The sequence below is a fragment of the Chaetodon trifascialis genome, chromosome 15, assembly GCF_039877785.1.
Source record: "Chaetodon trifascialis isolate fChaTrf1 chromosome 15, fChaTrf1.hap1, whole genome shotgun sequence".
In the NCBI taxonomy this organism is placed as follows: domain Eukaryota; kingdom Metazoa; phylum Chordata; class Actinopteri; order Chaetodontiformes; family Chaetodontidae; genus Chaetodon; species Chaetodon trifascialis.
In genome coordinates this window covers 25,054,599-25,066,647 of record NC_092070.1, presented here as the reverse complement: position 1 = coordinate 25,066,647, position 12,049 = coordinate 25,054,599, and the positions used below count along the sequence as shown (strand labels likewise).

At 50.4% G+C, this 12,049-nt stretch overlaps 1 protein-coding gene across 1 annotated transcript; it reads right to left on the bottom strand.

Annotated features, from left to right (window-relative positions):
• Positions 1-40: 40 nt before the first annotated feature.
• Positions 41-11,569, bottom strand: LOC139343686 (calpain-15-like). The gene is made up of 13 exons (XM_070981443.1): positions 11,454-11,569; positions 9,754-9,938; positions 5,626-6,709; positions 5,052-5,260; positions 4,675-4,858; positions 4,117-4,340; positions 3,918-4,043; positions 3,366-3,518; positions 2,983-3,144; positions 2,602-2,829; positions 2,322-2,460; positions 1,735-1,913; positions 41-1,652 (listed from the first exon to the last, which is right to left on the bottom strand). Exons 2-13 carry the CDS (start codon positions 9,909-9,911, stop codon positions 1,475-1,477), a joined length of 3,024 nt encoding a protein of 1,007 aa, XP_070837544.1. The 5' UTR covers positions 9,912-9,938; positions 11,454-11,569; the 3' UTR covers positions 41-1,474.
• Positions 11,570-12,049: the final 480 nt, after the last annotated feature.

The following is a 12,049-nucleotide window of genomic DNA, read 5'->3' as shown; positions in this document are numbered from 1 at the left end:
CAGTGTAAATAATAAAGAAATGAAGCAGAGCGTCAGATAAAGAGCTGTACACGTTTTTATTGACGAAGCAGCTTCACCTTCAAACATTTGCATAGTTTATATGTCGTCTATCAATATGAGGGTGGTTTGGATCAATAAACACAAAACATTTTTCTCCTCTGTGCAACTTTAAAACAGCTCCTTTCAAAGGAAAAGACGAGAATCCAGCATAGTTTGAAGTCGATAAAGTGCTAATGCTTTCACACAGACACACAGTGCTCACCTAAAACTAAGACTTCACTCAGACACTGGAGTTTCAGACTGAATAATACTGAGAACAAACAGCACGTCTGCGACGCTCCTGGGAGTACTGTTGGCAGCCAGTTCACACACTACTAAGTTAACTATCACCAGTGCAATTAAGACAGTTTGGACCTGAAGAGCAGCCAGTGGTGTGAAATGTGTCAGATGTGAAGTGCATCACGTGTCCACTCATGAGATCTGCTCTGCGTGTCTGTGGAGGAATGTGTAGCTTCAGTCTGTGGCTGGAGGACGAGCTGCTCTGAAGACACACTGCCAGGCTCAGGACATCACATCTGGTTTCTGTGTCCACACAAACTGGACGTTTGACCACAGGCCGTGAGCGTCAGAGTCCACGTCGGCTGAATCTGTTTCAGGGATTTTCTCTTCGCTCAGCTTTGTTAGATCTGTGCACAACTTCATTTTTTTAATCCAGAGAGTTTTAAATACTGGCCGAGCGAATGAAATCTGAAGTGAGAACCAGGAAGTCATCCAGGCCTGTTATGGAAAATAAAAGCCTGATTTTAGGTGCCTGCAGACGGAGGTGAGAAAAACGACGTGGTTTAATAAAAACAGGGTCAAACGGCTCAATATGTGATAATCTGTGCAGATCAGCTGCTTCAAAACGTTCTACCAAATGTGAGCGAGCTGCCTGAAAGCTGTCCGTCACTTATTCCCTTATAAATTCTGTGAATTAGCAAATAACTGGCGTTAATCTACAGACCTGTTGAGTTCAGTGTGCAGGTGAATCGTCCGTCCTGCGGGGACACACTAAGTCCAGACAATCAACATGTTAACAGTAACACTTACTCAATAAGCTGATGCTTGAATTTCTTCCAACAGTGTCGATGAAGTAAGATGGAAATTTAACTTTTGATAAATAAGAAGCTGTCAGCCACACAAACGCTCCCTCTGCTGTTGACAGATCAGACTGTTACTCGTCTCTGTTGTCCTAGTCCACCGTGTCCGCTGAGGTTAACCTGAAGCAGTGATTTGTGTCTCAGAGGAGCTCTGACTCTTGGAAACAGCACTCACTAAATACCACCATCCGCACAGTACTTTGCACAATAGTCCAGCATTTATGGGAAATATGTCCATTTTCCACCAAAGCAACGGTCGAATGAGAGACAGACAAACACGGCGGCTCCGAAAGTGTTGGACCTCCCAGCCGCTCCGACCCTTCGGCCCCTCCCTGTCAGAGGGGTCGAGGCTGATGCAGACCTGCCGTCTCGGGGCTCAGAGCAGGACTGTGCGTCGCCTTCGAGGGACTCCAGTTTCCCAGAGACGCCTGAACGGCCTTCCGATGAGCCAGCCGGTGTGTGATGGAGAATCCAGCATTTCCCTCCAGCTGAGACAAAACCACAAGCACCTGTCTGAGAGAGAGGAGACGCCTCGTCACGTCCAGCCTGGGTGGATAACAGTATAACAGACATTAGAAGAGGCTCGGCAGGGAACCTGTGCAGAGGAGGGATGCTGTCGATGGCTTTGAGGCTGCTGCGCGTCGACACCACGTTGAAGCTGTCGCTGCAGTCACATGACACGTGGAGGTGATGCCTGGGGTGTCTGTTTTCCACCATGACGATGAGCCCCGCCCAGCCGTGGGTCAGGTAGTAACATGTCATCCCCTCTCGGCCCTGACGCCAGGGTGGAAGGAGTAGTCAGACCCTGTACTGCAGTAAAAGTACTAATACCACACTGTGAAAACACGTTACATCAGTAAAAGATGCGTCATTATCAGCAAAAAGTACTTAAGTTATCAAAAGTAAATTACTACTTCTGCAAACTGCAGTGGAATTTAATGTAACGTATAAATGAATGAATGAATGAAATTGGCAGTAAATTAACTCTTAAATTCTTTTCTCCTGACAAAATCCATCACTTAGAGCGAAGAAGAGACCAACCCGATTCAAAAGGGCTCCTGTGGTGCGTTCAGGAGCTCCTCATCAACACTTCACCAGCAGGATTTTGCCATCAGCCTACAGCTGTAACCTGTGACCTCCTGCTTCTATGAACTGACCTGAGCTGAGTGAACGCAGCTTTACCTCGTGTCTCTCCCCTTTAGTTTCCGTCAGTTGGATGATGGCGTCGGCGATGGTGGTGTTGCAGGCCGTCACCTGCTCCACCATCACCAGTCTGGAGCTGTAGACTGCCAGCACGTAAGCAGGCGCCTCTGATCTGCCGCTCGCTGCAGAGACACAGCAGTGACTTCTCAATAAGATCTGCAAACCGTTTTAGCTCTGAGTGTTTCCTTCAGGTCAGTACTGAATAAGAAATAAACGATTCAAAACAGCGTTAATGTTGACAAGCAGCCTGATGTTGGACTTCTTACGTGTCCCCTCCGTGGCTGCGGTGTGCCAGTGGTTAAAGGCGCAGCACAGCACGGCGTACTCGCCGGGCTCCAGCATGACGTCGCAGCCCACAAACCTCCTCACCGAGCGCCGGCTGTGAGCCAGCAGGCGGCCCAGCGCCAGAGTACCTGAGCTGTCGTAAGAGACCCGAAACACCAACACACACAAATCCAGCAGGTGGCTCTCTGCAGTGTCCCATCGCCTGAGGACACCGGACAAGAGGACACTTTATACACGGACCTGCAATCATCTTCATCGCATGCTTTTATTGCCTGGTGTGTTTGACACACGCTGCTTGCACTGCTCAGCGTTTGTGCAGTAAAGCTTTGTGCTGAACGCTGGGACGGCGTCCTACCTGCTGCCCTGCTGGAATAAAGCCAGCTCCACGGCCGTCCTCTCCAGCACCGTGATGGACACCGCCGTCACTGGGACGTCGGCTCCTCGGGGGAAAACGCCGGCGACTCGAACCTCCTGCCAGTCTGAGTGAATCTTACAGATATCCACTGAGTCAAAGTACCTGCCAGGGTCACACACACACTCACAGACACGTGTGGACGCATAAACACACACACACACACACACACACACACGCACACGTATGCAACATGGGACTTCATGGTTTCCTCTGTTACATCTTATATCTTACAGAGTTTCTTGCGTTTCCTTTTGTCGCTGATGGATGAATAAAGTTGTGTCACACTGAAGCCTCACTCTGTAAAAGCTTAACTCCTGATCTACCTGATGAAATCCCAGAAGTCCATCCAGAACAGGCCGTCCTCGGCTCGCTGGGCGCACAGCTCCCTCTTCAGGTGCGGAGGCCAGTTGGGCCAGTCGTCCGCCCAGGGGCCAGTCCAGGAGAAGCGACCCCACGGGTTCCTCAGCTGCAGTAATCTGAAGCAGGAAGCAGATGTTCAAACTAAACATGACGGTTAAATCTCAACACACAGACTGTGCGAGCCCAAACAGAGTGCAGGTGTGTGATTCCTCCAGTGATCGTTGAGGACTCACAGGGACAGCCTCAGGTCCACTGCCCTCCCAGCCCTGCTGCTGGACTGACAGCTGAGATTAAGTGTAAAGTTTGTGTGTCCTTCACTGATGGAGCGCTGAGGCTGCACTCAGCTTCAGATCTTTCAGGATGGATTCCAACTTTTTACAGCAGAAAAGCTTCAGCTGCTCCTGCAGCATGATCCGCCTGTGGAGCTGATCCATTCGCTCCGTAAAGCCCAAACTGCTTTTGATCTGAAGATTTACGGTGAAGTGACGCTTAATCTGCCCCAACGTTTGACAAACCTGTGACCGGCGACGTCTCTCACATCGAGGACAGAGTATGCGTGTCGTGGACGTAAACCCAGGGACTCGTACTCCGAGTCATCCACCTTCATGTTCCCGCCTCCACAGGATGCCCCCATCAGGAAGCTGCAGCACAAAGAAGAGTTTGGATTCATTTCTGAACAGATTAGGATTAAAAACTGCGTCTCCTGACACTCACCCTGCTTCTTTGGAGCTCAGCATTTTGGCCCAGATGAGGTCTGTGTCGATGGGCTCTTCCTTCGGGTTGGTGGCGCTGACCTGGAGGGCCAGCGACTCGCAGGGGGCCCCTGTCAGCGTGGACAGGCCCTCGATAGCACGACCTGCCTGCAAAGCAAAGTAAGAGCCGTGGAGCTTGGCCAGCGCTTTTTCAATCAGAGCCACCCAGAGCTGCTTCCGCTGGGCCTGGAGAGGGAGACGAGGAAAAAGGGATTAGAAGAGTTTATAGTTAAGTAATTATCTCCTGCAACACAGATTAAAAACCATTCATGGTGACGGGCAGAGGAACGTCAGCGTATTAAGACAGGACGCAGACGAAACACCCAAAGACAGGCGGTCCAGTGTTTTCAGCCTGTGGCATAAAGTCACACTGAGACCTCAAACAGGTTCTCATCTACACAATAATCAGAGCAGCAGCCAGAAGGCAAACATGGTTCAGCGTGGACCCCCCCCCATCAGGCGCCGGCTGGACGCTGTGGACAGACTCACACAGTCGAGCGTTTGGGGCTGAACGTCTCACCTGAGAGAAGAGCAGGTGGCCGTTCTCGTCACACGGCAGCATGTCGTCCACCAGCACGGTGGTCCACGAGCCGTCTTTGCAGAGACGCACCTGATAGGCTCCTTCTGCGCACAGCGAGCGGGTCACCATCACCTTCTCCACCAGCTCAGGACGTTCAGCCAGGACGGCCAGGGCGCTCAGGAACCTGCTCTCCAAAGCATCGAGACGCAGAGTTGAAAGGACAGCGGCTGCAAGCGTTCACGCTGACTGTCGGAGCTGGATGTCTCACGCCTGCACCGCCCTCTGCTCTAAGCACGAGGTCATGCGGGTGGTGCAGTACGCGAGGATGCAGCAGTGACCCTGTGCATTCTGTGCTTTAACGTGTCGAGTCGGCTCACCAGCAGTTACCCAGAAGCCCCTGCAGGATGTCCGATGGGCGGGGCATGCGGAAAACAGACCACTTCACCGCTCGCTCTCTCACGTTGCAGCAGTTGATCTCTTGAGGTCGAAGCCACTTTTTGACCCGATGTTGGACGCTGTCGTCCACCGGGAAGCCGACAGACTTTGGACCAGGAGGGAAGCTGTCGTCCACAAACGTCACCGCGTTCTGGGAAAGAGGGAATCCGATTAAACGTTACTCATGATTTTCAGCTTTGCTCCTCAGTTTATGCTGATTTTGTGTTTTTGTCTCATGATGTTTGTCTGTAACTCATCGTTGCTCCTGACTGGAGCTGCTGAAGAAGAGACTTTTAGTCTCCACAAGGCTTCTGGTCAAATAAAGGTTTAAAAAACAGAGCAGAGCAGGTGTTAAGACTCCAGGTGAGCTCAGAGCAGCTTTGCTCCTTCAGCAGATGAAACTCATCGTTCTGCAGAGTGAAGCTCGAACGTCACAGTGAAGAAACCACAAAGACCAACGTTTGAGTGGACGGGGACGGGGACACCGTGAAGGTGGCACACACCTGGCATACACACCTGTCTGCAGAAGCTGACGATGTTCTCCCACAGCTCTTTGGCCTCTCCCTCGTCAGTCTGTCGCAGCACCTCCACCAGCATGCTCTCCTTCCTCTTTGGGGACAGCGCTGCTTTCAGCTGCTGAGGAGTGTGGCAGGCCAGGCAGTGTTTGGCTGTGACCTTGTTAATGAGCGTGCACGCCGGGCACGTCCACTCCTCTGCCCGGTTAACGGGGACGCCGCCTGCCCGAAACGATGCAGAGGCCTCCGGCGCGGGCGACAGTGGCGACATCTCCTCCTTCAGGGTGCTGAGCCGTCTGCTGGGCAGGAGCTCTGGCTGGGAGGACAGATGAGAAATGGCGAGTGCTGACGGAGACGGACTTAAGTTAAGCGTCTGGCTGAGGCAAACGTCTGGCGGGGGCACCTCTCGGCGACTGCAGGGCACCGGGTTGTTATGGCCTGAAGCTGCTGCGCTGAGCGCTGAGGGGCCTGCGTGCGGGTACGAAGCCTCCACCGGTAAACACTCTCCTCGTGTGGATATGGAGAGGGACAGCGCCCCCGCCGCAGGCTCTGGCTGTCGTGCTCCCGTTTGGTCGCAGACTTCAGGCACCAGCAAGGCGTCGGCAGGGATCTGGGGCAGAGACAGTTTGCGGGGTCCTCCACAGGCGGAGCAGGACATGGAGGTGGGGGTGTTCTGCAGCGTGCACCTCGAACAGTCCCACGTCAGCCGCTCTCTATCTGCATCTTCGGGCTGTTCTTTACTTTGCTGCCTGCACAGCTCGGTCGACGGCGGCCTCAGGGGGCCGGAGCAGCTGCTGGAGCGCTGGGGCCGGGGCTGGTCTTCAGACGACCCCCGGGGAGGGTCTGGCGCTCCGGTGTAGCCGCACAGAGAGCAGGCCGGGCTGTCAGGGGAGTTGGCCAGCGTGCAGCGCGGGCAGGACCAGCGACCGGCCTCCCTGCTGGCCCCGTGCCACATCCAGCGGGGGTCCGGCCTTCGTCGAGGGGCCTCACAGATGGAGCAGCGGGGGGCGCCGGCTGCGTTGAGGAAGGTACAACAGCCACAAGCCCACTGGCTCCTCTGCAGGGGCATCGAACCAGAAGAGAAGCTGGAGAGAAAACAGGACGGTTCAGTCACAGAGAGGCTTTGATTCTCATCACATCGTCCTTATATCACCATATTCTGCCATTTCTGTCACATTTACACTCTAAATCCTGTGGTAGTGTATTATTACTGCATAATGTGTGTAAATTACAAATACTGCACATGTACATAACACTATTGTAATATGTTATTGGGTATATTCCCTCTCTGTATAAAGATTAGATGCAGTGGACACATCATGTCAGACTGACACTGACTTTATTTCTTTATTTTCTTTTATTTATTTCATGCAAGTCATCAGAGTCTGTCTCTGTGCTGGGGGGGCATGGCTTTGGTGTCAATAAGTCTTATGAGTTCCTCTCCTGACTGAAGAACATTGTGTATTTTGTGTGAACTGATTCCAGATGTGAGTGGTAAATAATTCTCTTTCTGACGGTCACTCAGTGAAGTCAGCTTCAGTTTGGGCTGTTTCCTGTCTAACTCACTGGCATAATAACAAACACAGATATCTGCTCAGAGCAAGTTCAGCGTGAAAAACATCAGAAGTGTCTTCAGCTGAACTCCAGTTTTATGTAACTGTAAAATCCCAAAGGGAGCAAAAGCCTGGAAGATGAGGGAAAGTCCAAACAGAAACGGTGCATCAGCAGCTCTCTGCACCCCGCGGTGGCGGGGACGACAACATTAAGATGCATGAATATGGAAATGATACACAAAGCAGCACGACAATAACCACATGAAGTCTTCTCACACACTGACAGATGACACATTACCTGAGTGATTCCAGCTGTTTCAAACAGAGCAGCTTACGGTGAGTTTACCGCCTTCAGGCCTTTGTAATACACTGAATTTAGTTCAAAAACACTGTTATTCATCTAAGATTCATGTTCCTCCTCGTGCTCAGAGGCCTCGACTGTAAAACAGACCCAGATTATCTGTGCTGTTTCCAGGGGGAAATTTAGAGTGAAGGAGCCGGTGGGACATCTGTGTGCAGGCTGGCCCACATTCAGGAGCAGCTTTGGCATCAACCTGGACGGCCTGTGTCTCCACATCCAGAGGACAGAGAACTGTCTGACCGGCCGATTCTAGATAATTAGAGAGTTAATTGTTCTATTCTTGATTCTGTAACCTGCTTTGGAAGGTGTTGAATAGATATTAATTATCATACAGAGTAGAAATCAATGTGCAGCACTGACGACTTTATTCAGAAAGCCGATTTTCTTTGCTTGCTTTTATCTCAGCTGGACCTCGTCCTCCACCTGGACGACGCTGAGACGACGGACATAAATAAATAAATAACAACTTTTTTCTGCAGTGCTGTGAGTTGAGTGTCAGGAAACAGCTGGAAACGCTCTGATAGGACTGCTGCCTGTCAAAACTTCAGCAGCTTCGTTTCTCAGACGTCACTTCTGGTTTGATCTCTGTGCATCGAGCGACATGCGAGCGATCCGCGGACCCGGATTCCCTCCGCAGAGCTCGAATGTGCGTTTCCAGACTGCCGTCTACAGCTCAACCATCAGGGATTTCCCTGGTCGCGTTACATTTCCTGTCAGAGAGTAACTTGACTCCGGCTACGACCAAGTCTGATGGAGGACGGGACAACACGGCAGCAGAAGACAGAATGCAGACAGCGCACGAGAGGAAGGTCCAGTAATTATTAATAAGTGCAGATTAGAATAAAACTGGGGTTTACTTTATATCAACCAGTTCATGAAGTATTCATGAGCACATACTCGAGCTCAGGACGCCCACACAAGCGTAGAATATAAATTAAGACTCCAGACGTCACATTGAAGGTGAAATATGTGACATTACGACGTTAATAAACGATCACAATCACAAATTTCTACACGTAGAATTAACAAAGTGTCTGACAGAAGACTGACTGACTGGATTTGAGAGGATGGAGAATGTGGTTTCCTCAGTTATTTGGATAAATGGATTCTTTATTTGCAGAAGCAAAAGCCAGAAGCTTTGAGTTGTGGATCGCACACAGATCTAAAAACCCATCTGTCACTTGTTTGAGACTTATTTCTCTCCACCGCCTGCCGGTACGATGCGTTCAGGTGTCGTGTAGATAATGCTCAGGGTGATTTCCACGGACGGACTCTCAGCCGAGCAGTGGTCACACGCTTTGGTGGCCTCAGGAATGCATCTCTGCTTCTTCCTGATAATGGAGCTCCGGAGGCTCAAACCGGCTGCGACCTGCAGGGCGTGCGGTGCTGGCTGGCCGAGCGAGCGGCAGGTAGATGAGCGTTTGCACCTTTCAGAAAACCCCAGAAATGGCAGCGAGCGGTGGCTGTGAGCAGGCTGCTGTCCCAGCTGAAGGGACTGAAGTAACGTCTTGTTTTTAGCGGGTGAGATGCCGCGTGAGATAAACAGGCTAATTAAGCGAGTGCTGGCAGTGAAGAGGGAGCTGAGCCTGAAGGCGAAAGCTCTGAATTCACACACAGAGCTGAGCTGAAGAGCAGGAAGCTGTTTCAACTGGTCCCACAGCTTCTGCAGTCTGCTTCAAAACACACAGAAACTGGAGTCTGAGATCACACACACACACACACACACACACACACACACACACACACACACACACACACACACAGGCAGTGCTAACAAGCTAACAGCTAACAGCTGGCAGGTTGGCCGTGTGGTCCGAACGGTCCAGAGGTCAAACGAGGAGTTTTCAGTCTGAACGCACCTTAAGGTGTGAAAGCATTTGATAGAAGGAGCACACCTGAAATAAGCAGCGCCGTCCTGACGTCAGCTTAGGTTTGAGAATCTTGATCAGATGTGAGATTTATTGAGCTTCACACAGCAACGATGACGTGTTTAATGAGAGGTGAGATGGTCGAAACCGTGTGGTACCTGGCCTGAAGATGAGGTGAGGTGAAGCTCTTAATGAGAAGCTGACTGATCTCTTTGCACCCCTGCTAACACATTTCCTCCCTGAAACATCTGATGTCACCCATGTTTTCTCCTTCAGGAGCGTCGTGATTGGCTGAAGGCGTTCTGCTTCCAAGCCGCCGTCTGAGCCAATCACCGCTGGTCTCTCACCTGCGCTCTCTGTGCCTGCCGGGCCTGGGGAGCTGCCGAGGGATGGAGGTGCTTTGGCTGCTCCGCAGACATCCCATGATAGGGGAGGGGGGCAGAGCTGCGCCCCGGGGTGCGTCGCTCTCAGCCTCCTCGACGAGGGAGGAGGTGGAACCTCCCATGATGCAGCTGGCTCAGGTGGAGGGGACCTGAAGGAGGAGGCAGAGGGAGAGTCGGCTCGTCAAACCGTTAAGACGTGTTTCGCCATATTAAACTGAGCATGTTTGGGGTTTAAACTGCTGGTCGAGGGCAAAAGAAGCACTTTATAATACCAAAGTACTACTAAAGTATGCACACTGAGTATTACACAGGGTCAAAACAACATCGGTGTACTAATGTTCCATGAAACATGATGTTTCACGTCACAACATTTTGTCGAGCTGCATTAAAGTTAAAGTTTGGGTCAGACTTTGAGGCCACAGTCTGTACTGTGACAGCATAGTACTGCAGTACTGCAGTACTGTGTAGTTTCACATAACACAATCACGACTATCTTTGCTGTTTCGGTCCACGTCGGCTTAGACACTGAGTGGACAGATAAGCCAACGTGGACAAAAGGTCTCAGAAATGTGAAAAACAAAATAATCTGCTGAGAAACATCGTGAGACTCAAGAGGAAGCTCCAGAACTACAGCGAGCGAACGGACCTGAGGTGAGACAGCGTCCACCTGAGGTGAGACAGCGTCCACCTGAGGTGAGACAGCGTCCACCTGAGGTGAGACAGCCTCCACCTGAGGTGAGACAGCCTCCACCTGAGGTGAGACAGTCTCCACCGTCAGGACGGACCTTTCATCTGAGACCTGCCACAGCCTCCAGTAATGCGTCCATATTCATGTAATCACCAAACTATCAGCGACACTGGAGGAGATGATTTATCATCCATCACAGCAGAATGACATCATATCATTTCATCCTGACATGTGAACCTTCGTCCTGTTCAACCTGTCTTCGTCTTCACTAAAGCGTGGACTCTGCAGACCTCCTGAGGACTCGTTTTCCACTCTTACTTTAAACATGTTTGATATTTACACTTCACCGGTGTCCCCGGGACGGATCAGCGTCAGCGTCCTGCGAACGAACACTATTCAAAGCTCCTTTTGTGCCTCTTCCTCGTCTCTTCCTCGTCTCACGCAGGACACATGGACGCCTGTCATGTCTTGCTTCTGGTGGTATCAGGCTGCTTCAGCTCCCTCCCTGCTCGCTCCACAGTCTTGTCCTTGAACAAGGACTAAAAATCGGTCTGATAAGCTCGGAGCGTCATGTCTTCGTGTGGGATTCAGACACTCACCTGAAGACAAACTACATCTTCTCTACTGAAAATCTACAACGTCTTTAGAGAACAAAATCACATTTCATAGCATTTGCCTCCGTCTGTCTGGTTTGTCAGGGTGTCTTCTATTTGCCTCTGGATGATAAAATGAACATTAAAATTGTAAATTTAAAGAACTAAACCTGAATAAATACTCTCTGTGCAGTTTGCATTAAAGAACGCATGAAAGCACTGAGTTCCTCTGCACCTCCATGCAGATGCAACCCTGCTGATACTGAAGTTCACATAGACTTTTGGTACCTGGTGCACCTGCAGTACAGCTGCTGGCTGACTGAGAGACTGCAGAGCAGCATGAGGACGTGGACAGAAGCAGCGCAGTGGACAGCGGGACTCACCTGCCTGCAGACCGGACACGCTGCGCAAGACGGGGATGAATCTGCCTTCCAGCCGTCCGAGATCTCCATGCATCCTCTTTAATTTGAGCCGAGATGCACAGTCACCACCGCTCTCCCCTCATCATCACCGTCAAGCCACAGGGAATACCTGTAACTTCCTGTCCAAAAATTCAAAATAAAACTCCTGTTGTCCAACACAGTTTGCAACATTTTGAGCAGCTTTCATACATAAAATTAAAAAATATGGAAGTAAAAACAAAAAAATACTGTATTGATTAGAAAGAAAGGCAAATTTAAGTCTAATGAAATGTGTTAAACACAATTATTCATTTTGAACTTCTGATTGTGATCCACTGTAACGAGACTGTACCACACCAAGTTTCTGCCAGAATTAACTGCTGATATGAGGCCAAGCAACATCAGAAGTGAATTCATTTAAATATCAATTTATGGGATTAAATGAATGTTCATTTCAATGATCCTGCTGACGTAATAAAAACTGAGTTCAACTGATAGATGGAGTCTTATTGTTTAGACATGAAAACATACATTTATTATTCACATGAATCATCCTTAACCACCCATCAGTTATTCTT

What these genes read in the sequence shown, in the direction of transcription:
- LOC139343686 (XM_070981443.1), bottom strand. Translation starts at nt 9,911, where the DNA reads ATGGGAGGTTCCACCTCCTCCCTCGTCGAGGAGGCTGAGAGCGACGCA. An exon ending in CTGAGCTCCAAAGAAGCAGG is followed by an intron (nt 4,044 to 4,116) that starts GTGAGTGTCAGG and finishes TTTGTGCTGCAG; the next exon opens with CTTCCTGATGGGGGCATCCT. An exon ending in AGAGACGTCGCCGGTCACAG is followed by an intron (nt 3,519 to 3,917) that starts GTTTGTCAAACG and finishes TTCCTGCTTCAG; the next exon opens with ATTACTGCAGCTGAGGAACC.